Genomic DNA, 27,462 nt, shown 5'->3' on the forward strand with positions numbered 1-27,462 from the left:
CTAAAGCAGCATGTCCTGATTGTGTAAAGAAAGCAGATATGTTAACAGAAGTGGCTAATCTGATTCATAGAACAGATACTGGCCTGATTAAGTCTAACTGTGGAAGCAGTAGTGCTAAAGGTGAGCAGTGTGGTGCAAGTTAGACTAAAAACTTTTTTCCAGTAGAAAATGACAAATGACCAGAAGATCAACAGTGATTGATCTGCAGGTCATCTTTGTTCACTGCTGCCTTCGACACTGCTCACCATGACATTTTAACTTAAAGGCTTTATTATTCAGCTGATTTAACAAGTCAGGTTCTGAGCTGATTCTCATCATATCTATAGGATATTAGATTCTGTGTCTATGTTAGTAGTTTTAGATATACCGAAATTATTCAAACAGGTGTTCCTCAAGGGTCAGTACTTGGTGTATTACTCTTTAACCTTTACTTGTTTCTACATGGTACTGTCATAAATAATCATAATATATTCTACCATTCTTATGGAGGTGATACGTAGTTGTACTAAAATTTTCCTTTGATGATCTAACCCCTGTTCAAGCTAATAACCTGCACTGATAACATTAACTACTGTCTCAAAACCTTTTCAAACTTAATATAGGTGAGATGAAAATATTTGCTCTTATTTGTGAAAAATGTGTTCATATTTATCCCCTTCTCTAAAACACAGTGAGCAAGTCAGGAGTCTTGGAATTATTTTGGACAGTGATCTCAGTTTTAATAATCAGATTAACAAGACCAGAACTGCTTTCTATCACTTATAAAATATATCTAAGGTTGGAAAATGATTATTTCAAACTGAATCTGAGGAACAGGTCCATGCATTCATCTCAAGCAGGTTACACTACTGTAACACTTTATTTGCAGCATAATCAGAATCATCAGTAGGACGACTTCATTTTGTTCAGAATGCAGCAAATTTCTACACAGAAGTAAAAACAAAAACAAAAAAGACCCCGCAGTGTTTCATGCTAAGAGGCGCATTTCAGACACGAGTGGGACGTGCGCTTAGCGAGTACTTATAAACTCCTACCACTTGGTGTCGCTGTGGACACAAAGAGTACCGAACCAATCCGCGTTCGTGGTGCAGCTGACGACATAACAGATAGCCAATGGACATGGAGCTTCGCGGCTTGCTGTTTCCTCTGTTGAATTTTGAATTTTTCAACGAGAGCGACCCAAACAGTAGGAGAATTTGATAAAGGAGCATCGCGCCCAAAGTAAGTGCAGCCAGCCTGAGTTGTTACTGCTATGTGGTTTATTTCAACTTCGAGTTAACTGTCTAATATACTATACTGTTTAATATAGAATATTCACTAATCTTTAGCCCCTGTCTGGGTAATTTACGATTTAAATTAAAATATATATATCGATGTCATATTTGCTGAGAGCATGCTCTTCAGAAAGCTAACGTTAAACAGAAACTGTAAGCTATATTTTGGTCATCCAGCTTTTAAATAAATTGGCTTCAAATACGTGTTTTGTGGTTGTATTCAGTAATTTAATTGGGGATCATTTACTACGTTAACTCGGTAAAGTAGCTTCTAGCTAATCTTTAATATTAAACTAAAACCTGCTCAGGTCAGATGATGGGCTGTAATTTTCTTTCCATCGGTATAACTATTAATACTCATTTCTTGTTATAAAATCTGAGGTTAACTATATGTAGTTATAGCTACACTTAGTTGCGTTTAATGATCCGTAAATAAACTGTCAGGGTTGATAGAAGACACAGCTTTGAAGGGACATTGGCCTCATGTGAACTGTCTGTTCACACCGAAGACAAAAACGTTTCATAATGTCTGCATAACAAAGCATGGTGTGAATTTCTGTGGCACTACCAATGTTTAAAATGGACATTTAGCCTTTTTCGTGTCTAAACTGATGCTTTTTTTCCTCTGTATATTGCTATTATTGTTATATGTACCGAAGGAAGATAAATATTAATTAGGAAACATATGTTGCCTGTTTTGACATAACTGATCATTGGCTGCCAGTAAATATTATTATTTGCTTATAGGTCAGTCAGCTAGGCCAGTATCAGTCCTTGATTCCCTAAAAATGTTTTTAAATTTTGAAGTAGATATATTTATCAGCTTGTCATCACCTCATTACTTTTATATAAATGGATGTATGTTTTAGTAAGGTTAAACCATGAGCTGGGCGGTGGAGGAGTGGAAGGATGGACTTCCGGGGAAAGCCCTGCAGAAGATCCAGGAGATGGAAGTCCAGCTGGATAAAATGAAGAAGGAGAAGACACAAAAGCAGTTTCAGCTGGACTCCTTAGAAGCTGCACTCCAAAAACAAAAGCAAAAGGTCAACATTTATCACAAGTGCTTGAAGAAATGTGTTTTTTGAGAAATAAACTGACACATCTATCTGAACAGATACCCAATCAAAACATTTTAAATAAGCTTGATAAATACTTCTCCTACTCATATGAGTTTATTTCTCCAGGTGGACAGTGAACGTACAGAGACGTCTGCTTTGAAGAGAGAAAACCAGTCTTTAGTAGAGTCATGCGACTCTCTAGAGAAAGCTCGGCAAAAGGTTGTACATGATCTTGGAGTCAAAGAACAGCAGGTCAGTTTCTGATGAGAGGAAGAAGCATTTGATCATTGCAGGATAAACCTAGTTTCAGGTCTAGATTAACATGTATTCAATAATAAAGCAGAAAGGTGTTAGTTAATAGCCACTGTTCATCACATGTAATTACAGACGCTCATATTAAAGTGTGTTTTCCTGTTAGTGTGTCCCGCCCTTTCTATTTGTGTGCAAGTTAGATCTGAAGAGAAAACGTCAAACAACTTATGTTACAGAGGAATTGTTTATTTTTCAAATTGGGAGTACACATTTGCCTAAATACTACTCAAGTTACAAGCTCTACAAGCCTGATATCCAACTTGTGTTTTTGTCTAACTGAATTGTCTTCCTAAACGTAGGTGAGCTACCTGGAAGGTCAGCTTAACTCCTGCAGAAAAACCATTGAACGACTCGAACAGGAGCTCAAGAAGTGAGTTCAGTTATGCGTCTCTCTCTTTGCTGTTGTATGACTCAGAGTGATAAATTCAGTGATTTGTCAAGACCTTGATGAGCACCTTATATCTGCTCAGGCACAAAAATGAACTGGATCGTTCCCAGCCTGCTGGCTCTTCCTCACTGTCATCATCCTCCTGTGAGCTGCAGACCTACGCCACTCCACAGAAGAGTTTTCAGACACCAGCATCGATCCCAGCCTACAGACAGCATGGTATTAAAATGTGTTTTTATCTGCAGGGAGTCTGCAATTCATTCTGTTCTTATTTATTTATTTATTTACAAGCAAGTAAACATCTGATTTACAGACTTATCTTTTCTCACTTTTCTTTTAATATACATTTCTGTGATCATGTGTAGGCTTATCACAGTTATTTCTAGAGTGTCTCTGTCTCTAAAAATGTATATAGAATCACTTTTTGCATTCAGACTTCATTTTTTGTAAGCTCCATCTGTTAAGGATTCACTGTTTTCCAAATGACTGAATAAGTTTACTTTGGATTTGAATTGTGTGTCTTCTATAGATAATAGACTAGAGGAGCTGCAGGAGAAATACAACCAAGAGGTAGAAGAAAGAAAAAGACTGGAAAGTGAACTCAAAGTCTTCCAGGTCAAAGTAAGTGCTATAAATAAATGTATTATTATAATTATGAGCATTTATTTCTTAGTAGTTTTAATATTTCTCATCTTCTCTAGCTGTTGAATCAGTCTTCAGTCAGTGTAAGCCACAAGGACATTGCTGCCCGACAAGCCGGGTCTTCCATTTTCCCATGGCAACAGCAGGATTCTGCCCATTGCCGCCAGTCTCAGGACATAATGGAAACACCTCTAAAGAGGCGAGGGACATCCCTTTGGGACGCCCATGAGGAGACGCCAATCAAACCCAGCCAGCGGATGAGCTCTTCCAGAGCAGCACCGAGTCCCAGTGGATCCTCTCAACAGATGGAGCAACTAAAGACTTTGAACCAAGGTACTTTGTTATAAAGTGTTTTATAATTAGTATGTTGGGTAGGGTTCAGCATTTAGTAACTTTTGCTTTACACTTCTTCTTCTTTTTTTGTTCCTTTAACAGAGCTGCGTGGCCGTGTGTCAGAACTAGAGAGGAACTTAGCCAATCAGGAGAAGGAAATTCGTAACCAAGCGTCCAAACTGCAGGAACTTCAAACGCAGCTGAACCAGACCCGCAAAGACCTCAGCGAGCAGGGCAGAGACCTAGCCAAGACCAAACATGAGCTGAGTCAGGCCACAGACCGACACCAGCAGATCGAGTCCAAGGTGGGCGACAATATTTTATTCTGCTTAGCAGTAAAGAGCACAAGTTAATCACTAGCAGAGTTGTCTAATGTTTTGAGTTGTTTTTAGTGTTCATCGCTTGAGCAGAAACTAAAACAAGTCACTGAGGAGATGAGTTGTCAGAGGCACAATGCTGAAAGCTGCAGACGGGCACTGGAGCAGAAACTAAAGGACCAAGAGAGAGACAGTCAGAAGGTACAACAGTGGGAAATATTTTAGTCTTTTAAGATTTTTATTAATAATGAAGTTTTTAGAATTTGGTTTATGAATTGTGTTTGTACCTGTTATATTTTGTATAGGAACTTGCCCAGCTGCAGAGTTCCCATCATGCTTTGGATCAACAGCTAAACCAGACCAGAACCAAGCTGACCCAAGAGATCCAACAGGCCAAAAAAGACCACAACATACTGCAGGCGGACATGGAGAAGGTAGATTTGTAACATCGCACTAGCACATTTGATAAAAGATTAAAGCATTTCTACTTGGTAATTTTGTTGGACAAGACCTAATTAAAATCTTTTTATAAGCGTGAATCGTGTAAAATTAGTACTCACTGACTTTGTGAATATCGTGCATTTGATGAACTTCTGAAGAAGCAACTTTAATTCAATTTAAAGTTTTTAACAAAAAGAGATGTGTACTGAAATAAGCTCGCCACATCCTGAGTGTGTTTAGGCTTTCAGAGAGGAGCGAAAGCCACAACCCTAAAGGAGAAGTAGTTAATGTATCTTAATTGCGTTGACCTTAATTTGTATCACACTGCTCCTTTTTAGATGTGCTTCCAGAAGAAGCAGATGGAGAAGGAGATGGAGGAGCAGAAACAGAAGCTGCTGAGGTCAGAACAAAGCCTTCAGGCCTGCCAGACCAAAGAGCAGGACCTCCGCAAGAAAATGGAGGTGGGCTGAAAATGTGTTTGCTGTAATTGTGAATTTGCAGTTCTGCTTTTAATGCACTTCTGATCATTGTAGCCCGTGGATTCATGTTATCCACTCATTTCTTCATCCCTCCAGGAGCTGCAGAAAGAGAAGAACAGTATGACCGTCCAGTTGGACCAGAGCAACAGGCGCCTCTCTCAGCTGGAAGAAGAGAAGAAGAGTTCAGACCAGAGCCTCAAACGTACCCAGGGACTGCTAGATGATCTCAAAGGTAAATTCGTTTTAGGAATGTCAGAAGTAGCGGTTAGTCCTGAGAATTAATCTGAGGTTATTTTAATCTTAAACTGATTTGTCTTTTGGGTCTTTAGCTAAATCTGAAGGGCAGGTGGAGGAGCTGAAGAAACTTCAGTGTAAACTGGAGCAGCAGACTCAGACTTCAGCACGTGAACAAGAAAACTTCAAGAAAACACTTTCTGATGCAGAGACCAGAAATGACAGGTAATCATAATTTCATTTTCATAATCAGCATTGTGGAGTAGGAATAATAAATTGTGTTATTAATCACTGTAAATATTTAATTTCACTGTAGATCTCAGAATGAACTCCAGAAGCAGAAACAAGAGTCAGAGAGGCTGAGCAACAGGGTGACGGTGCTAGAGAAGGAGAGCCAAGAGTTGAAATCCAACTTCTCTGCGAGTCAGAATGAATGTAAGGAACTGAAACGAGAACATCAAGCTCTGCTGGACTGGAAGAATGAGAAGGAGACCTTAATTAATGAAACTGAAGCAGTACAAAAGGAGCTCACAGACAAAATTACCAGCTTGGAGAGCAGTCTGGGCTCACTGAACGAGGCTAATGATGAACTTCAGGTAAGGAGCAGTGGTTTCTAGACTCTTGTTTAAACTGAAAAGTAGAAAATTTGATTGCCTGGTGTCAGAATTATGTTTTTTGCTGATATTCTGATTAATAGCTTTAATTACCTTTTAGTTAGTGTCAAGAATAACCACAGTACAAAATCTAAGCAGCAACAGTAGCAGCAGCCTTTAAGTAGATTATTCCTCACCCTGAATACATTTTCTTTCATTACTGCAGAAGAAGCTCACATGTGTAGAGGGAGAAAAGGCCAGTCTGTCTGCTCACATTGATTCCCTGAAGGGAGAACTCCTCAACAAGTGCACAGATCTGGAGGAGAAGGCGCATCAGTACAAGGAGCTTCAGTCTCAGTTCTCTGAGGCTGGACAGAAACACGCTAAAGACTTGGAGAACATAGGAGTGCAGGTGGCTCAGCTTGAAGCACAGGTGACTTATAGTTATTTATTTTTTTATAGTCTTTAAAATATTCCTTTGAATTTCATTAGCAACCATTATTGGAATAAATCATGGACAAACATCCGACCACTAATGAAAGCTGCTTCTTAGGCCCCATTTTTACGAGAAATGTTCTATAAGAAAGTGAAATTTTGAATGTGGTAAAACAAAAATATAGCGTATCTCCCTCTCTTTTGTAATTCACTGATGTGCTATGCATTGCCGAGTTGCACCGTACTTCATTAATATTTTCGTTCTGGTAACAACACAGCAAACCCATAAAGTTTTTTTTAATATATAAAGGAGTATATAAACTAGTAAAATCCATTGTCAGCACTTGCTGAATCTCTCTTTCTTAATATGATTTCATTTTTTTAAATAACTTAACTAGGTCAAAGATCTGGAGTTGCGTTTGCAGAAGGAAATCACTCGAGCTGAACTCGCTGAGAGGATGAACACTGACCTGCAGGATGAGCACAAGGCAACCTGTGATCTGGTCAGCTCCAAAGAGCAGCTGGTAGAGCTGGGAAGGGCTGAGATCAGCCAGCTGAGGGAAAGCCTTGCTCAGACAATTGCACAGCAGGAGGAGCAAAATGCCAGGTGGGAGTTTTTCGTACAATATTGTTAAAAACTATTCTAATTGAAATAAGGTAGAGCTATGGACTGACACATTCTGTCCTGTCCTAGTTTTGGTATAAGATAGAAGAAAACACTGTGAGAAAGAGAGCAATGTACGTTGTGGCATATTAACTTTCCAACACTGTTTTTAGAAGCAAGTTGCATGAAGACATGAAAACACAGTTTGACTCATATCTTCCATCTGCTCAGCTGTGATATGTACCATGCTACATGTGCTCAGAGTGCAAAACACTGAGTCAGAGCTGCTTTTCTGGACAAGCTGTGTTGATACTATCTACCTGCATATTTTTCAGCATTATGTCCTGAATCAACAACATATGAATGTTGTTTATATCAGAGATCATTAACGCCCATTCCATATGGAATGTCCAGTAACTGCTGATAATATCAGCTGAGCTTTGGTTTTAATGTCTATCCTCTGTCTTTGATTTGTAATTTCACTTAGGTTGGCAGAGGAGAAGGCAGCCCTCCTAAAGCAGTGTGAAGAAAGTGTTTCAGCAAAGGCTGAGGAGACTGAGCACATCAAGCTGCAGTTAGAGGAGGCCCAGCAGGAGCTGCTGCTCACCAAAAACCAGGTCTGCTTTACTTAAACTGCAGTGGAAGCTTTTTTTTAAGAGACTTCTATTTATTCTCAAACTGTTACTTCAATAAGTGAATAAAGTTGGGAAACTGAAAAATGTGGGAGAATTAAACAGGAAAATAAGACTTCTCTAGAGTAAAATCTAATTTACTGACCTGTGCTAGTCTGCCTTTGGTTGCTTTTTGGGTTATTTTTATCTTGTCACTTTGGAAAGGACACTTTGCCATATCAACAGGCCTGAACTCAAACCACCATCCAACTGGTGTCTGTATTCACTGTATGGACAGGAAGTAGTTGCATGAAATCCAGTTATGAGGCTTTAGGTGATGCTATGATATATTTCTGCATATATTAAGATATTAAGCAGTTTTTGCTTTCCTACATCTAGTAGTACATTTAATCACAATAAAAACAACTGTTTGCTGAGCATTTGGTGTAATTGTGTTGTTACTGCTTTTTTAAATTAATTGTCCTCCTCTTCTTCTTCCTCTTAGATCAGTTCCTTAGAGCAGTTGCTGAAGGTCCAGGAGCAACTGGGAGCAGAGCTGCAGAAACAAATTAAGGCAATGACAGAGCGGGAAGAGGAACAAACTCGGATGTACGAGAAAAAATCAGAAGAACTCAAACAATTAGAAATGGACCTCAGTGATCAGAGAAAACAAACAGAGGAGAAGGAGAAGCAGCTCAGAGAAGCTGAAGTTCAGATATCATCTGTGGAGAAACAAAAAGCCGAGCTGGAAAATGCAATTCAAGATTTGAAGAAAGAAGCAGAGGTAAAATCTAAAAATCTTTGCTTTGTTTTCTGGTTAGTTATGGATATTTTAATTATGTTTATATTTAATTTATTTACTTGCCTATTTTTTCTTACCAAATATAAATGAAACCTTCTTTTTAATTAAGATCATTCAGCACAGTCAGACAGAGAAGATCAACAGCCTCCTGGAGCAGATTTCATCCTTAGAAGAAAAGGTGGATGTGAACAAAGATGCAGCGGAGAAGCTTCCAGTCTTGAAGAATGAACTGGATGTAGCCACTCAGTCTAACGCTGACCTTAAAAAGTCACTAGAAGCTCTTGAGAAGAATCACTCCTCCACTATAGAAATGAAGTCTAACCTGGAGAGCACTCTGGCCGAGAAGATGAATCTTATCTCTGCATTGGAGAATGAAGTAAAAGATCTCACAGAGAAGATGGGTAAAGAGTCAGAGCGTCACGCTTTGGAGATTGAAAACTTCCTCAAAAAAGAGAAGAGCCTTGACGAACAGCTCGAAGCCACAAAGAAATCAGTCAGTGCTGCTAAAGCAGAGTCGAGTTCACGTCGGGAGGAGATCCGGACCATGAAGGCGACTCTGTCTGCAGCGTCACGCGGCTTGGAAGAGAGAGACAACACCATAAAGGGTCTGAAGGAAAAGCTGAATAAAGCTGAGGCAGAACAGACCAAAACCTCAGAACTCCTGAAGGAGAAGGTAGTCGCCATGAATAAAATCAAGGTTGGTTCCAAATGTGTTCCTGTTTATGTTCTTGTTTATTACATGTCTACAATATTCTTAGACACAAAGAAAGTGTACTGTTCAATAGTGTAGCAAATCTTTTACTTGCATGTTCTGAGTTATTAATTATCCCCCTCTAAACAATTAAGGTTCAGCTAGAGATGCTCCAGATGGACTTGGAGGACAACGAGACAGCCATGACCTCCTTTGACAGTCAGGTGGAGCAGCTTAAAGGAACTATAGAGTCACTGGAGGCCATGCTTGCTCAGAACCAGACCCAGATGTCTGAAATGGAGGCCATGCTGGATGAAGGCAGAGCCCAGGTTGGATAATTGTTCTTATCAAAAGTGCTTCACTCACACACAGTGTTTGCTGCTTTGCTGTTGTCTGCTATCTTTGTCATCAGCATGCTTTCACTAATCAGCGGCTCTATTTTCAGGTCTCTGTCTTGGAAGCTCGCTTAGATGAGGTCCAGTCGCAGAACTCTCTCTTGGAGTCAAAGTATGTCACAGCTAAGGAGGAGTTATTTGAGAGAACCTGTGAAATAACTCGTCTGGAAGAGGAAGCTATCCGACGTCACGAACTGGAAGAGAGTGTTGCTACATTAGAGGCTAAACTCAGTCACATGACACAAGACAACGAAAAGCTGGAGACAACTCTCAGGGAAACCATTCAGGACAAAGAGAGAAGTCTAAATCAGCTTCTCCAGGAGAAAAACAGCCTTGAGACTTCTATGAAACAGCTAATGAACGACAAAGAGCAAGTCGAAAGTGAAATGGTGCACGTAAATGCAGAAAAGAAACGGCTCGAAGTCACTGTAGACGCACTGTCTGAGGAGAACAAACAACTGCAGTCTAATATTGAACGGTTAACTGAGGAAAAGCAGCAAACAGAAGCCAAGATTAATGAAATAACTGCTCGGAAACATGAGGCTGGATCTGCCCTTAGTCAGCTCACTGAAGCAAAAGCCCAGGTAGATGATATCCTGAAAAAGACGAACGAAGAAAACGTTCAACTTGCAGAGAAACTACATGCATCAACGTCTGAGAAAAATGACCTGGTTACTAACTTGAATCAAGTAGTAGAGGAAAAGGTTCAGCTGGAATTGAGCTATAATCAACTCTCTGAAGAAAACATCAAACTACAGTCTAGTGTGAACCAAATAACTGAGAAGAAGCTGCAGTTACAGGAACTCATAAAGGGGCATGGAGATGAGGTTGCTTCTCTCAGAGAGGAGAACGAGTGCATCCAGCACTCCCTGCTGACCTCAGAACAGGAGTGCCAGAGACTGAAAGAGCAGCTTGAGCTGATGGAGGAGAGGACTGAGGAGACGAATAAAGAGCAGTATGTTTATTTGGCTGTGTCTGCTTTGATGTTTGTATTAGCTTTTTAACTGTTTGCTCTGCGATCTACAGTCAGGTCCATAAATATTGGGACATTGACACAATTCTAACATTTTTGGCTCCATACACCACCACAATGGATTCCAAATGAAACGAACTAGATGTGCTTTAACTGTAGACTGTCAGCTTTTATTTGAGGGTATTTACATCCAAATCAGGTGAACGGTGTAGGAATTACAACAGTTTGCAAATGCGCCTCCCACTTATTAAGGGACCAAAAGTAATGGGACAATTGGCTTCTCAGCTGTTCCATGGCCAGGTGTATGTTATTCCCTCATTACCCCAATTACAATGAGCAGAAAAAAGGTCCAGAGTTCATTTCAAGTGTGCTGTTTGCATTTGGAACCTGTTGCTGTTAACTGCCAAGATGAGATCCAAAGAGCTGTCACTATCAGTGAAGCAAGCCATCATTAGGCTGAAGAAACAAAACAAACCCATCAGAGAGATGGCAAAAACATTAGGCGTGGCCAAAACAACTGTTTGGAACATTCTCAAAAAGAAGGAACGCACCGGTAAACTCAGCAACACCAAAAGATCCGGAGGACCATGGAAAACAACTGTGGTGGATGACCGAAGAATCCTTTCCCTGGTGAAGAAAACACCCTTCACAACAGTTGGCCAGATCAAGAACACTCTCCAGGAGGTTGGTGTATGTGTGTCAAAGTCAACAATCAAGAGAAGACTCCACCAGTGTGAATACAGAGGGTTCACCACAAGATGTAAACCACTGGTGAGCCCCAAAAACAGGAAGGCCACATCAGAGTTTGCCAAACGACATCTGAAAAAGCCTTCACAGTTCTGGAACAACATCCTATGGACAGACGAGACCAAGATCAACGTACCAGAGTGATGGGAAGAGAAGAGTATGGAGAAGGAAAGGAAGTGCTCATGATCCTAAGCATACCACCTCATCAGTGAAGCATGGTGCTGGAAGTGTCATGGCGTGGGCATGTATGGCTGCCAGTGGAACTGGTTCTCTTGTATTTCTTGATGATGTGACTGCTGACAAAAGCAGCACGATGAATTCTGAAGTGTTTCGGGCAATAATATCTGCTCATATTCAGCCAAACGCTTCAAAACTCTTTGGACGGCGCTTCACCGTGCAGATGGACAACGACCCAAAGCATACTGCAAAAGCAACCAAAGAGTTTTTGAAGGGAAAGAAGTGGACTGTTTTGCAATGGCCAAGTCAATCACCTGACCTGAATCCGATTGAGCATGCATTTCACTTGCTGAATACAAAACTGAAGGGAAAATGCCCCAAGAATAAGCAGGAACTGAAGACGGTTGCAGTAGAGGCCTGGCAGAGTATCACCAGGGATGAAACCCAGCGTCTGGTGATGTCTATTTGTTCCAGACTTCAGGCTCTGATTGACTGCAAAGGATTTGCATCCAAGTATTAAAAAATGAAAGTTTGATTTATGGTTCTTATTCTGTCCCATTACTTTTGGTCCCTTAATAAGTGGGAGGCACATATGCAAACTGTTGTAATTCCTACACCATTCACCTGATTTGGATGTAAATACCCTCAAATAAAAGCTGACAGTCTGCAGTTAAAACACATCTCGTTCGTTTCATTTGGAATCCATTGTGGTGGTGTATGGAGCCAAAAATGTTAGAACTGTGTCGATGTCCCAATATTTATGGACCTGACTGTATATAATGGCTGAAATCACAGTGTGTTTTATTTTGTATCACAGGGGCGAGCGGTTTACAGCAGAGCAGGCTGAACTGCACCAGAAGCTGGCGGGCTTGCAGAAGGAGCTGAGTGTGTTTAAGCAACAGTATGAATCACTGCTGGAACAAGTGGGCCAGCAGCACAGCCTCATTCAGCAGCTGTCAGAATTTAAGAGCCCAACAGACAGAAACAGCCACATGGAGGAGGCAGAAACTGATGGTGAGTGAGGAAAGGTTTTGTTTTTCCTTCATAAAAAACAGATTTCCACTTTCCTTGAGTACATATATTTATATTTATGTGTTTGGTTTACCCAGCTGAAGCAGCAGCGGAGAGTCAGGTAGAACCAGCAGGTAATTCAAGCCTCTGCACCAGTTCGGAGACCCTTCCAGTAGAGGAGGAACTTATGGTGTCTGAACCGACTGAATTTCCTGATGCTTTCAGGTGCAGTGAGTTTTATGCTGCCTTCTGTTTTGTGTTGACTGTTTGTATGCAATGAAAAACAAAGCTAACCTCCCCTCTGTCATGTTAGCGAGGCCAAGCTGGTCTTTAAGGTGGATGCCACCGAGCAGGAGGTGACGCAGGAACAGCCAGAGGAGGGCGGGGAGGCGTTTGTAGCAGATGTAGAGGAAACAAAGACGAATGAGGAGGAGCAGCTACTTCCTGAACAGGTTAAAACCAAGTTATTACAGTGACTTCAGTCACGGATGGTGCATCGTTAATCTTTGGCTGGAGATTTTTGTTAATATTTGTATAATTAGATTGTTTGGAAAATGTTAATTTCTTTGGGAATACACGAGTTTCATAATGGAGTGATGTTTTCATTATTTTTATTTATTTTGTACAGGTTTCTGAAGAAAGCTCCAACTCCAGAGATGTTCTTGTAGATGAGCCTGTAATCTATGACGTGTCTCCACAACCTTCCTCCTTCAGTGAGAAAAGAGACATGAAATCGTGTGGTGAGTAAATCAAATGTCTGAAAACTGTTTTGTTTATTTATTATTTATTGTTTTGCATTGAGCTCATACTTCATTTAGATTTGTCCTTTTTTGAATGCATTTTTTGTTTGTTTATGGCATAAAATAATAAATGCTTATTTAGCTTAGGTTGAATATAAATATTCAAATAGCATTCAGACACATCTGTCCATCAACAGAGTCATCCCTGGTAAATGATGAACTCGAACGTTACAAGGAAATGATCAGAAAACAAGAAAATGAACTTGAGACTCTGCGCTCGGAGTTCGACCTGCTGAGCTCTGACCTGGAACTGAGAAAGGAGCTGACGTCTGAACTGGAAGTCCAGGTTCAAAACCTGGAGAAGAAAGTTCATGCTGCAGAGGAAGAAGCCCACAGTGCAGCCTGTCAGCTGAAAATTGCTTTGGATTCAAAGAAAAGTCTTTCTGATGAGGTAGGCTGAAGATTTGTCAAATAATGGAACCAGTTTTTTTGTGTTTCTTTTATGTTAATACCATGTGCTCATATTTAGCTGACCCAGCTGTCCGAGGAGAAGGAAACTTTAACTCTACAGCTACAAACCACTAAGTGCCAGCTGACTGATGTTATGGAGATGCTGGAAGGACTTGAGATGGCCAAAGGTATCTTTTTCCCTTGCATTATATTAGAAAAATCACCACAGCATTGCTTTTTCAGATTTTCAGTCTGTTTTTAAAACAAACTCTCAGGAGTAAAGATACTCCTGAGAGTTTCCATTTAAAGTCATACCATTAGGTTAAAGGTTGTTTTTGCTTGGTTCTTTAGGTGGATGGGATGAGAAGTTTCTTCAGCAAGAGAGCGAGCTTAAGAGGGTTCGCTCGGAGAAAGCTAACCTGGAACAGCACATCCTGGGAATGGAGTCTGAACTGGAGACTATGCAGGCTGAGGGGGCCAGACTGAAGGATGAGATGGAGACTCAGAGGAGGATTTTTTCAGGCATGGAGCAAAAGATAGAAACACTCATTACGGAGGTGAGCAAAGCCTACGAGCTAAAACAACACAATACTGTGTATTTAAAGGCCAAATTTATGTGAACCCCTTTAGGGACCAAAAAATAAAATAAAATAAAACTGGATTCGCTTTCAAATCCCTTTCAGTTTCCCCTTGTGCAGAAACGTAGACCAAAGCAGGGAACTACTGAGCTTTGGTCTATGTTCTGTTGTAAGCTTGTTGTCTTCTGTTGTTGTAAGCTTTCATCTTGCAGAATACCCAAAGGTACTTATAAATCTTATATCTGCAGACAACTCAGCTGAGATCTGAACTGGTGTCTTGCACCGAAGAGCGAGATGAGTTGAGCCAATCCTTGAGCCACTGGAGGGAGAAAGTTCACAGTCTGGAGAAAAATAATTGTGACACAAGAAACCTCATTTCCATCCTGGAGGATGACATCAGAGCAGGAAGGAAGGAGTATGAAGCCCTGCAAAGCAGCACAGACAAACTGAAGACAGAGAGGCAACAGGTACACATGGAAATTTCCACAAAAGGAGAGACTGGTTAGACGTGGTTACGCCCCAGGGCATAAAGCATCGACTTTTGACTTATATGGATGCAGCTAACAGTGACAAGACTTTTTTTAGCCAGCTGAATCAGATCAAAGCAATGATCACCAACTCCTCTCCTGTAGTTTTGAATAGATTCTCAGGTCTGATTTATGCTAGATCCTTATGAAACGTACGATAAGTTAAATTACTTTTCTTTTAAACAGATTATTTATGTTTAGGGGGGCGTTGTTTGTTTGTTTTGTTTTGTTTTGTTTTTTCCTACTAAAACTTCATCTATTTTCCTTCATATGAAGCTGGTGGAGCAGGTTAAAGAGCTTGAGCAGACAATCTCCCAGCACTGTGGAGAAAGAGAGGAGCTGATCGGCCATCTTAACCAGATTAAAGAGGACCACAGTTCCTCCAGTCAAAACACAGAGTCCATGGCTGGAAAGATAAAGGTGAGGAGGAAGTGTATTATGAAGTATGTCACTGTATGTGGGAAGTGATGAGAATGGGGCATGGTTCTTTTATGAAAGCTTCAAGGAGCCAAAGCATTTGGTCATAACTCCACTTGTTTTTTTCCCCCCCCGATTCCCACCTCAGGCTTTAGAGGGAGAAGTGATTCGCCTTTCCCAGTCTTTAGAGTCATCTCTATTAGAGAAAGGAGAGATTGCCTCTCGCCTGAATTCCACCCAAGATGAGGTCCAGCAGATGAGAACTGGTATCGAAAAACTCCAAGTCCGCATTGAGTCGGATGAGAGGAAGAAAAAGAAGATGGGAGAGCTCCTTAAAGGTGACTCTTAACACTTTTGTTCCTGATGGAAAGAAAAGTGTAAATTATATAACCTCCAGAGTTTTGTTATGTTTTGGTCTAAATGTGACTGTATCCTTGCAGCCGCCCAGAGAAAGTCTGACTCACTGCAAGATCGTATTGATTCCCTGGAGCGAGAGAAGGAAGATGTAGAGCAAAGTTTAGAAGAAGCAGTGCTGCAGGTATTCAGTCTCACAAACATTCAAAAAGATAATGATTGTATCTTACTGATGCTGACTTACATCCGATTCTGCTGCGCTCTCCCGCAGACGGAAATGGCTAAAGCTGAGCTGGAGGAGGAAAGGAGAATGGTAACCTTGTATTAAGCCCTTTTCCCTCTATCTGTGATGATTTTCTCTTCTAATTATAAAATGTGACTGCAATCCAAACAGACTGTTAATCTGCTTCTCCTGCCTTTGTCTTTCTTGCTTCATTTATTCTGGCGCTCAGGTGGAGGAAGAGAAAAAAGAGCTTAGTGCAAAAATCTCAGAGCTCTCTACCACGCTGGAAAATTTGAGATCTGAGAAAGAACACATGGAGAGACAGCTGGAAATAAAAAACAGAGAAATCGAGGAACTGAAGGCAGCTAAGGAGGAGCTGGAGAGAGGACTGGAGAAGGCAGAGGCAGAAAGAAAGGAGGAAGAGGAAAGACAGAAGTGCAGATTAGAAGAACTGGAGAAAGAGATGAAAGGGGAAGCAGAGAGACAGATTAGAGTGTTGGATGACCTTCAAGCACAGCTGGAAGCCTCTCGGCAAAGAGAAATTTCACTTGAACAAAAGAGTACTGAAGAGGAAGCAGAGAAAGAGAGGATGCAGGCTCTCCTGGTGCAGTTAGAGGAGGAGAAAAAACATCTGCTGAATTCACTACAGGAGTCACAGACAGAAGCAGAGAGGCTCCGCACTCATGGAGAGGAGTGGGAGACAGAAAGAAACAGCCTGAGGACCCAAACTGAAGCTCTGGAAGAAGAAATAGAAGAGCTTAAAACACTCATAAAAGCTACTGAGGACAAGATGGAGGTTTTAGAAAAAGAGAAGGAGGAGGACAGAGATCAGAAGCAGGCCTTGGAAAGATCCGTCTCTTCTCTTATAGCAGAGAAAGAACAGATCGAGGGAGAAAATGGACGATTTCTACAGGAAAAAGAAGAACTGCGCACAGCTCTTTTATCATTAGAACAAGAGAGAGATAAGCTGCGCTCCTCTCTGTTATCTGTAGAAGAAGAAAAGGAGAGATTAGATCAGGAGAGAAGTGCGTTAGCCAGCGAGAGAGAAGAGCTTCAGTCGAGTCTCTCCGTGTTAGATAAAGAGAAGCACGACTTGCAGCAAAAGCTCTCTTTCTTAAATCAAGAGAAGGCGAGAGAGGAGGAGGAAAAACAAAAGATAGAAGCTGAAAAACAGGAACTGCAGTCTTCTGTGTCTTTGATGGAAGAAGAGAAAAAGAACCTGTCTTCAGCTCTGCTTTCACTGGAACAAGAGAAGGAGAAACTCGCAGAAGAGCACGAGCATCTTAAGACAGCAGTGAGCTCTATGGAAAAGGAGCTGGAAACACACAAAGTGTCCGTCTCACAACTCAGTGAACAGGTATATGGAGAGAAATACACAGATTTATTTAGGTCACAATAAAATGGAAGAAAAAAGGGCTGGTAGTACTCACTCTATGTTCCTTGTTTAGAGGTTGAAACACTCTAAAATTAGGGGTGGGGCTCGATTAAAAAAATTAATCTAATTAATTAGAGGCTTTGTAATTAATCACATTTAATCACACAAGAAAATTTGCCCCAAAGCGCAAATGTTATTGTAATTTTAAAGGGTTTTAATGGGAAACAGAATAAATAATAGACATGGACATGAATATTGTAAACTCAAGCTCTTAATTTATGGGGGGAAAAGCATTTAAACTGCATTTCACTGCAAAACTGAGAAAAAAAAATATCCCTGGCCAAAATTTAGCAGACTTAAAAATGAAGTGTTATTTTAAGTACATTTTTAAAATGGTATTGTCTTTAAATAATAATATTAATTTCAACATAAAGTGCAGTTTCCCTTCTTAACAAAATAGCACAGAAACATAAAAGCTTATTTGAACAGCTTTACCTTTAAACTCTGAGTAACCTTAGACAAAATTATTTTGTACATTAGGCTAAAACAGTGTGATCATCCTCCAACATTTTAGTGCAAAAAATTACAAATTTATTGGACTCACAATATGCTTATTTACTGTCCGTCCCTTTCAGCCAGTTACTTAGACAAACTAGCCTGTTCACATTTTCAGAGCTCAAGGCAGCTCTCTTTTTTGTTACTATGTTAACTGCAAGTGAGAATAGTCTCTCACATGGGACACAAGTGGCAGGACTAATCAAATACGTGCAGGCCAGGACAGACAGCTGTGGGTGGGTCCCTGCTCGACTGGACCACCACTGCAGCGGGCAATCTGTCTCGCTGATGGTGGATTCTGCTCTGTACAAACTCAGGGCTTCCTTATCTGAATCTGTAACACATTTTCTATCTCCCTATCTTTTACCACTGATAGCGGTCTACAGTCCAGAGCAATCCATTTTGCGAGAGAATTTGTATGTTTGTCCGATGTTGACTTACTAATTTTGGCCATAAAGCCAGTCATTTCATCAAGTTTGGGCTGCCAACACCTTTTGTTGGTACTCGAACTGGTAGCACTAACAGCTCCCACAGCAACTTCTTTTGCATTAAGATGGTACCATAAGGTTGAAGTGCTTCGGTGGTATGCAAACTTCTTTTTGCACAGTTTGCACAAAACCACGCTTTTATCAAGGCCTCCGTCGGGTAGTCTTTTGAAATGAAATTTGCCTCAAATCAATCCTAGCAATGCACTTTCTTCTGATTCTTCCATTTTTGTAGCTGTGTGTATCAGTGTAACTGGTATACCAGGAAATTGTGCATTGACAAAAGTTCCCCTTTGCTTGGAATGCAAGTGTGATTAAATGCATCAATTTTTGTTAACGCTTTATTTTATTTTTTTAATTAATTAATTGCAATTAACGTGTTAAATTCCCACCCCTATCTAAAATACAACTCTCTGTCCAGACAGGTTTGCAATCACTCAGCAGACGTCATTTTTTTAAATCTAAAATATCCAGTATTGTATAAAAAAGATGAGCCGAAAATGTATGGAACTGACATTTGTATGATAACACTGCATATGCATTCTTTGCATTAATCTCTCCGTCCCCTCCAGGTCTCAGAGTTAACATCGCGTGCAGCTCGTCTGACTAAAGACAAAGACTCTGCTCTGAGCAAGATGAGTCTTTGGATGAAGACCTGCAAACAGCTGGAGCAGGAGAAGGAAATGATGTTAAACGGCTCAGGTGTGCATCCATTTAACAGATTTACCTTTATGTTTTCTGTTATGTGTTCAGCCTTTTATAATCAGATAAAGGTTAAAGTTGTCTTTCCATTGATCAAACCCTTACAGTTAAATACAGTTTTAGATTTTATTATAGCAGTCCTTTTTATTCCTGTTTAATGGCTTGAATTTAACTCTACACTTTTTGCCTCATCTGTTTTGTGTGTATATGCAGATTAGTCAATGAGGTGATGGATTGTTTCTTAAGTGTATGACCTATGAAACTCTGGCTGTTTGAATCTGTTTTTAAGTCTGTCGTTGGTAGGCTGTAGTTCAAAGGTGTAATTATCTGTGCTAGTGACAGCCTTTTTTTGCTTGTATTAACTTAAATGCCAACAAGTTTTAAAGCTTCTTTTAATATTTGTTAAGGTTATCACAATGAAGATTTCACTTTCATGTTATTTTCTTTTCTGACAATTTCCATGAAGTGTTTTGTTTTGAATACAGTGTACATTTATGTTTCAGGGGCAGGGAAGAGCAGTGAGGAGGGGCAGACTGAGCTGACCCAGCTGAGGAAGGAGGCAGAGAAACTAAAGAAAGAAGTGGAAGACCTGAAGTCAGCCTTGGAGCAGAAGATGTCGGAGGCTGAAGAAAGACTGATGGAGTCTCAAGAAAAAGACCAAGAGGTGAACAAACTTAGCGCTGCACTTGATGGAAAGAGAAAGGAGTTAGAGGAGACGGTTAAAGAGCTGGAGGAGATGAAGACTGATTTGGAAGAAGTGAACAAACTTCTGGAGGAGAAAAGCAAAGAGGCAGATGAGAGCATGGAGAAATACTGCAGCCTGATGCTTGAGGTTCACAAACTGGAAAAGACCAACGAGGCACTGAAAACCCGACTGGAGCTGATTGGTGCTAGCCAAAATGCTAATGACGGCCACTCCAGCAGCACCGAAGGCCGCCAGCGTTCAGGGAGGAAGTCTTCCACCAGACATCAGGAATTAAAAATCGACGACAATACCGAAAACATGGCTCCTTCGTCTACTCAGAGATCTCCCCCGGGCTCAGGGAAACGAGGTCACCGTGAAATCAGCAATCGAGACGGCGCTCAGGAGGCCCTACACAATGTGACAAAGAGGATCAAAGCCAACGCCATGACAACACCCAAATCAAGACCTGAACAGGAAGATGAAGAGTTCAGACCAGAGGGACTTCCTGAGTTGGTACAGAGAGGTTAGTGCCCGTCTGCTCTGCTTTGTTACAGAGATCCCACAGCTTTATCCTTATATTTAAATACACCACCATCAGTTTGTGTGCATGTGTGTGTCTCTTTCAGTTAGCTGAGTAAGCACAGGTGCAGTTACACAAAAGAAACAAAAATCAATATTCATGCATACATTTATTCTCTGTGCAGTGAAATAAAATCATTATTTGTTCCTTAGGGTTTGCTGATATTCCTCTGGGGGAGGCCAGTCCTTTCATCATCAGGAGAACCACAGTGAGGCGCTGCAGCCCTCGACTGGCTGCCAAACAAACTGCATCTGATGGCAAGGTGAGTAATGCAGGAATTTATCTATGTTTTTTTACAGACGCAGCGCGGTGCTCTGTTTTTGCTACTTGTTTCCTTTAGCTAGTTTCACAAGCCATACTCTCAATGGGCGAAGTTGAATAATGTGATAAATCATGTGAAAAGTGTTCGGCACTGCAGCTTATTATCTGTGAGGAGCTGTAAGAACCTCTAGTTGTCGGACATCAGCCGAACTTTTAGGTTCAGTGTGGATGTCACAGTTAATAAAGAACAAAATGTAATGATGGACTTTTAAAAAAAGCTAATTTAAACTTGGTGTATCATTTCTACTGACATCATTGGCATCCAAGAAAGTGGACAGGGAGGTCAGAGTGGGAGAAACAAGAATCTTCCACCAAGGGTCACTATGTGTATAATTTAGGTTGCAGTGGCCCCTAATATGTCCACACAATGTCCGGCCCCCCTCGTCCCCTACAAGTTGTTGTCACGTCAGGTCAGGTCAGTGAAGCAGCAGGCGATTAAAAGACTGTAAAGATTTCAGGTCAAATTGTTAAAAACAAAAGGATTTCCCCTGCTTTACTGAACCTCTGCTGTACACCACAGTATCAGAGTAACTGAAGTGTGACTCAAGGGTCATACCATATGAAATCAACTGAATCTGAATTAAGTTCCCACCCTTAATATATTTGGTATGTTTAATGAGGCCATGTCAAATTTTACCTTCAGTTATAGCCCCTTGAAGGATTGGGATGACATTTGGTGCTTTTTTTTATTCAGATAATTTTTTTTTCCAGTACTTTCGGCTCATAACTGAAAAACATTTTCAAGCTCTTTTAAAAAATGGAACCAAATCAATTTTACACCCATTCAAAGAGTAACCATTTGAAAACACATTTTCATTATAGCACAATTTCTACTATAACCACTGTTATATCTGTTAGTATCGTGGGCAATATCATAGTTTTAAACAAATCTGCACCTGTTTTATGTCAGCGACACAGTAATAGAAGCATGCATTGTAATAAGTCAGAACTTCTAAAAAGTGCTTTTGCGGTTAAAAGTACTTCTCCATATGGTGATGCCACCATTGGGATAGGTGGCTGCTCAAAATAAGTTATAACATATAAAAGTCTCCTTTACGTTTTGATCCCTGTGCCTTCTAACTTTGATTCCTTCTCTGTCAATAATTTTCAGTCTAATCACTTTTAACATACAAATGGGAGGCACTCGCTTGTTTTTCATGGAATCGTCCTGCAGCATAAATCCTACTTTCTGATTCACTTATTCACTCTTTCATCTGTTATCTACTTTTTTTTTTCCCCCTCAGGGTTTGGGGCCCATACCTCTGCAGAGTCCCTCTGCTGCTATGGCAACAGACACTGCCAACAAGACACCAGAAAAACAACTAAGAGAACAAACACAGCAAGGAGACAACTGTCACGTTCAGTAGATCAGCCTGGACTTGCACGCACACAGCCTTCCACTTAGAAACACACACATGTACGTCACAAAATGTTAACGATCCATGTTTGTAAAGGTACACGGATCTTTAAAGACACGCTTATTTTAAAAGTATACTCCTTCCTAAAATGCACTTTTCTTTTTGGGTTTGCGGGGCTGTGAGTCGCATTTGCTGGGAAATGTTTTTCTGCCAGAACTTTATAACATTAAATTACCCTCTAGGTGTTGTTCTCTTCAGGTTGCTCAAGAAAACAAAGCACTAACTCCAGTAAGGTGTCGAGGCAGTTTAATATGTACACATGCACTGATTGTCTTTGTAGAAATGTTTATTCCTGTCATATCTTCTTCCCTTTTTTATCTTCCTAACAGTTTTCTCGTAGAACCTACTTATTTTCTTTTGTACTGTTCTTTATGGTTGTAGATAAATATTGTTTTATGTCTGTTATTATTCTAAATGCTACATCTATAGTAAATGCATATGTTTCATTGATCTGTCTTGTAAAAAGCTGAATGCCAGTGGCAGCTAAGATTTTCTAGATTTTCTATTCCAAAATTAGAACAAATATGAAAACAGGTTTTTGACTCCTTTTCTTGCTTAATAATCTTTGTTTCTGTTTTTTAGACTTAGGTCTTATTGACCAGTGTAAATAGTTAGTAATGCATAATGGCTTTTTTATTAAATCATTTTTACTGCTTGACTTGTGTGATCTCATGAATGTTGCAGCAGTTTTTCGATCAGTTAAGGGTAACATGACCAGAGTACACACAATACACTGTGCTACCACAGGGTGGGGAACCTGAACCAGTCACAATGTAGGTCTGCAGGATTGTGAAGAATACCAGTCAGTGCAGGATGCCCCTCACTTAAAAAAAAAATAATAATAATTTTGAATACACCAAAGACAAAAATATATATATTTTTTTTAAAATAAGGAACATCAAATAAAACAACCTGTATGAACAAAAATAAACAAAAGTAAGCAAACGGGTGTACCAACCATTTAACATGTACAGGATTACAGAGGTTCAAACAAATTCGGGTCACCTTGAAAAGATGTTTCCATTTATCCCAAATCCTATCAAATGTGTCATATTGAAATCTGTTAGAGAATGAAATGTTTTCTATTTTAAACAACCCATACACAGCCTCATGCCAGTCATTTAGTGATGGAATTTTAACACTTAGCCATTTCTTAGTGATAGTCTTTCGGGCAGCCAGAATCAAAATGCCATATAACAGCTTGGTCACTTTATCCACATTTACTGAGTATAAATATCCAAACAATAGTTCATCCCAGTTAAAGGGAAGTTGCATACTGAGAATAGTCTGTAACAGAGTGAATCGAAACCCAAAAGGTGTTTATCAATGGACAGGACCAAAACAAGTGGGGGTGCTTTACTCCTTGGGCCCCACAGTTTCTCCAGCAGCTGGAGGAGTTAGAATTATGTTTACTTATGTTGTGCAGGTGTAATAAAAAACATACAAAGACTATTCCAGCCAAAACATCTCCATATATTAGAGTTAGAGATTCTCCACTGAGAAGCACATTGCTGATACCAAGTGTCATTTGAGATTACCATATTTGTTTCTCTTTCCCATTTTTGTTTAATGTAGATTGTATTCAAATTCTTAGCCTCTTGTAGACCCTTGTACAGTCTAGAAATCACTTTGAGACCAGGATCCTCATGGTATGCCTTCAGGGGCGTAATTTCGAGGGGGGTTAGGGGGGTTATGACCCCCCAATAATCAGACTCAACCAATATAACCCCCTAATAAAATTATGAATTAAGAAGTTTGGCAATGATCACGATATCGTGGCTTCTACGGCGTCTGCAGTGTTCAGGTGACTTCTGATTTCAGCCACAAATATACCGAATACTATTTACCAGGGTAGAATTGGATCATGACCAGCCAAAGTGTGCTGCAAATTTAGACCACAGACAGTACAGAAGATGGACATAGCTTCCAGTTCTGAAAAATTAACCAAACAGGGGAGTGCTTTAAACCTGCTTTCCTTTTTTAATGGCCATGATAGTTATGATTGGAAGAAGTCTTCTGGGGAACAAACCTTCTGCCAGTCAGCTCTGTGAAATTTGGTCATTCTGTGTTTCATTATGCATGTAGTTTCACAGCCTAAACCTCTCCTTTATTATCACATTGATTTCATAACACCAAGACAACAATTGCAAAAATGTTCAGGAATTTTTGAACCAACCAATTGCTACAAGTAATCATTGCCTTTGTTACCTGGTGAAGTTCAGGCTCTGGCTGCAGGACTGGAGTCAGCATACACTTCAACATTAGTCTGAGTCTTTCGCTAGCTTTGTGCTAGCGTGCTCTTTCTGAGAATGTTTTAATTCAATTTTATTTATACAGCAACAAATCACAACAAGTCGCTTCAAGGTGCTTTATAATAATACAACAGAGAGAACCTCAACAATCATATGACCCCCTATGTGCAAGCACTTTGGCAACAGTGGGAAGGAAAAACTAATGCGTCAGCAGCATTACGCAGTTGTTTTTTTTCTTGGATGCAATTTTACATTTTAACATCGTCCTCTTGTCCTTTTGTGCAATAAAAGTAAAGTATTGTTTATATCTTCAATCCTCAGAAGGTGTTGACCACATCTTTTACCATTGAAGCAAAATTGAAAAGTGCCTGAAAGCCCTGGGAACGCCCCTGATCTTAATATTATTAATGGGTAGAGTACACTGTTGAGAGGGTCACTCGAGGATATTCCTGGACCAATTCCTTAACCAGGCTTTGACTTGTGTGGACATGTGGTTGGGATCATTGTCTTGCTTAAAGGCACAGTGATTAATTCAATTTGTGCACTGGTGTCACATTCTTCTTCAAAATGGCTTCATTAGGTCTCCATGTTCACAGGGGTAGTTGTGATGTGTTCTTTCCATATTTTCTTACTCCTGCCATACTGAACAGATTTTAGTCCTTCATTAAACAGACTCAGAACTGTCCTTGAGGATTCATGGTAAAAACACGCTGAAGTATCTGTGCTGATACTTTATTTCCCAACTTCTTCAGGCGCTCCTATAGGTCTTTGTCAAATACACACAGTTGTCAGTTGTTGTTGGTGAAACTTAGCCAGTACAGTAATTCTTTGGGATTTGAAGCTTTAGGACATATTATAAAAGAAATGCTTTGAATCAATATTATTGATCTTCTCTTTAGACATTAGTTTTTGAGGTATTGATGTGTGGCGACCTTTTGACCCATTGTTCCTCTAAGATCCTGTAAAGACACATTACGTAAGGTCACAAGAGGTATTCGTCAGTTTTCCTTGGAATACAGTGGAAGGAAGCAGAAGACGCCATTCATTGAGCATGCCCATACATTTGTCTCATGATAGCAGCAGTGACAAGGACACTAGCAAAAGCAAAACTAGAGAAAAATCAGTCAGGAAGGATACTGACAGAGGAGTGGTCTGTGGCCACCACCTACAAAACCATTCCCTTTTGTGGGGTTTGCGGGGGTATAATATATTTACATCTGTGCATCTGATATGTCATCATTTCTTTTGATCCTTTTGTTCTTGAAAGGCACTTTTGGCAGTTCTTATGAGCCATCTGCACCTAGCATAACGTCTGCAGTTTTGTTTTTACCACTTTTGAGTTGCCAAAACTCTAGTATACTGAGGTTATGCATGGTTATATATAACCATGTGATATGAACTTGTCAGCCTTTTTTGGATATGTGACAATATAGGATGAAGTGAATAAGGGTCCAATCACACAGGCTTAGGCACAAGTCAGTGACCCCAATTTTTCCATAGCAACCCACATGTCGTTTGGAGAAAAATGTGTATTCCACAACTGGCTAATACCTCCTTGTCACTGCTTTGGTTGGTTGTTGGTCACTGATGATGCTGCGATCTTAGTTTGGACCTGTCTACAAGCACTGTACAACTGTTCTCGAAGCTGTAGTGAAATGGGGGACTACAAAGTAAAAGTTGTTTTGAAAAATATTAGCTGCATCACCCTTTCTCAAGTTTTTTTGTGGAGTACCAAAAAACCTCACCAGTTTTAGTGAGAGGTAGCAGCCTCCAGGAACCACTTCCAACGAGTTGGGGAATACACATTATTTGTATTACGTCTAATATGTCGGACAAATCTCGAGCACAAGACTCTGGCTTCTCTGCCTTATCAGACACTTTCACAGATCTTCTTCCTGCAAATACTTCAAATCAAACTCTGAAAGGATGTTTGGTTTCCGAGTGCAATACTGGCATGCTTGAAACCGCGTCCTCTCTCATCATCATTGTTGAGTCAGCATTATGGTAAAGGGACCTATTCTTATATAGCGCTTTTCTTCTCTCCCGGAAGCACTATGAAACATGCCACATTCAGCCATTCACACAAGCATTTTCTTCTATGCTTTTTGAAGTGTTTTCTAGCTAACGTTCACACACATTCATCAGAGAGCAACTTGGGGTTAAAATCTTGCCCAAGGATATATGGCACCGAACCACCAACCTTCCAGTCAGTAGATGACTGGCTCTACCTCCTGAGTTACAGCCACCCCATCATTCAGCACCCTGGGTTTCCTTTTATGGAAGTTTTTAAGGGGAAAGACTGTACAAAGTACTGATTTAGAAAATTACTTTGTTCATAGTTCCCTGTACAGTTGCATATTATAGTGTGTATGGAAAATTCCAGAGCACACCTGGAATTGCCTCGTGGCGTTTGGGAACTCCTTCATTCACCTGGTTAGTTCATTCATCTGTCTGCCTGGCAGCGGGTGAGGGAACAGTAGGGCATGCTGGGTTATGGGAACTGAGAGCAGACGACACAGTCACACATCTCAGAGCGGATACAGTCCTGCTCTGATGTCTCTGGCTGGAGCTGTTAGCGGAAGCTGCAGTGCCAGAACCAACTCTGGCCCAGGACACGGGAAGTGAGTAGATGGGTCCGCTGAGCTATGTTATCACTGGCACTCGGACTGGAGAGTGTGTGTTTGTTTATGCATGTGTGTGTGTGTCTGTCTGTAAAACTGACAGACTGACTGACTGTCGATCCCTCCGCTGTATGCATGATTTGTCCCATTCTTTACCCGGCAACACTGTGTAAGCAGCAGCTCTCAGCGGCAGAGGAGAATCACTGGCAGGAAGTGTCGCCTGGTGTGTATGAACAGGACAGAGAAGAAGAGTTTAACAGTCAGTAATTTAAAACTAAATTTTGTGTCTGAAGTGCTGAAATACAACCCAGTGACGCAAAAAGCAAAGCAATCATTAATTTGCCCTCTTAGCTAATTATAGAAAACCACTAACTGGTTACTTGCAAATGAATGGTTCATTTGAAGAGTTCTAGTCAGAATTTAGAGTGCATCATAGCTGTTACCCTCTCAGTGCACCAATCAGCATAGCATTCTCCACGTCTTCTTTACACTTTGACCAACTGACCTAGGCAGAATCAGGACACATTGCTGAACATTCCAGCAAGCACCTGATTGCCAACACCTGGAGAACCAGAAACTCAAAATAAGATTCGGTTGCAGAACAAGCTGTTTAGCATTAGCAGAGATTTGGCAATTTTGACATGGACCCAACACACATAAAT

General features: G+C 40.5%; 1 protein-coding gene across 2 annotated transcripts; it reads left to right on the forward strand.

The window, feature by feature from the left end:
* The first annotated feature begins 1,093 nt into the window (after positions 1–1,093).
* Positions 1,094–22,585, forward strand: cenpf (centromere protein F). 2 transcript variants are annotated; one of them, XM_005458946.4, is made up of 38 exons: positions 1,094–1,221; positions 2,144–2,317; positions 2,459–2,584; positions 2,944–3,014; positions 3,115–3,251; positions 3,562–3,653; positions 3,734–4,007; positions 4,110–4,312; positions 4,400–4,525; positions 4,630–4,758; positions 5,104–5,226; positions 5,341–5,476; positions 5,574–5,703; positions 5,795–6,074; positions 6,298–6,504; positions 6,905–7,113; positions 7,598–7,727; positions 8,227–8,505; positions 8,633–9,220; positions 9,370–9,543; positions 9,660–10,564; positions 12,324–12,520; positions 12,616–12,742; positions 12,831–12,969; positions 13,146–13,257; positions 13,455–13,708; positions 13,787–13,895; positions 14,059–14,264; positions 14,534–14,752; positions 15,089–15,232; positions 15,378–15,567; positions 15,670–15,767; positions 15,855–15,896; positions 16,036–17,163; positions 18,794–18,923; positions 19,427–20,131; positions 20,341–20,450; positions 21,754–22,585. In XM_005458946.4, exons 2-38 carry the CDS (start codon positions 2,156–2,158, stop codon positions 21,874–21,876), a joined length of 8,514 nt encoding a protein of 2,837 aa, XP_005459003.1. In that variant the 5' UTR covers positions 1,094–1,221; positions 2,144–2,155; the 3' UTR covers positions 21,877–22,585. The 2 variants fall into 2 exon arrangements, with proteins under 2 accessions (XP_005459003.1, XP_005459004.1); XM_005458947.4 differs by having other exon boundaries at positions 1,114–1,221; positions 2,148–2,317.
* Positions 22,586–27,462: the final 4,877 nt, after the last annotated feature.

Source organism: Oreochromis niloticus, linkage group LG1, assembly GCF_001858045.2.
Source record: "Oreochromis niloticus isolate F11D_XX linkage group LG1, O_niloticus_UMD_NMBU, whole genome shotgun sequence".
Lineage (NCBI taxonomy): Eukaryota > Metazoa > Chordata > Actinopteri > Cichliformes > Cichlidae > Oreochromis > Oreochromis niloticus.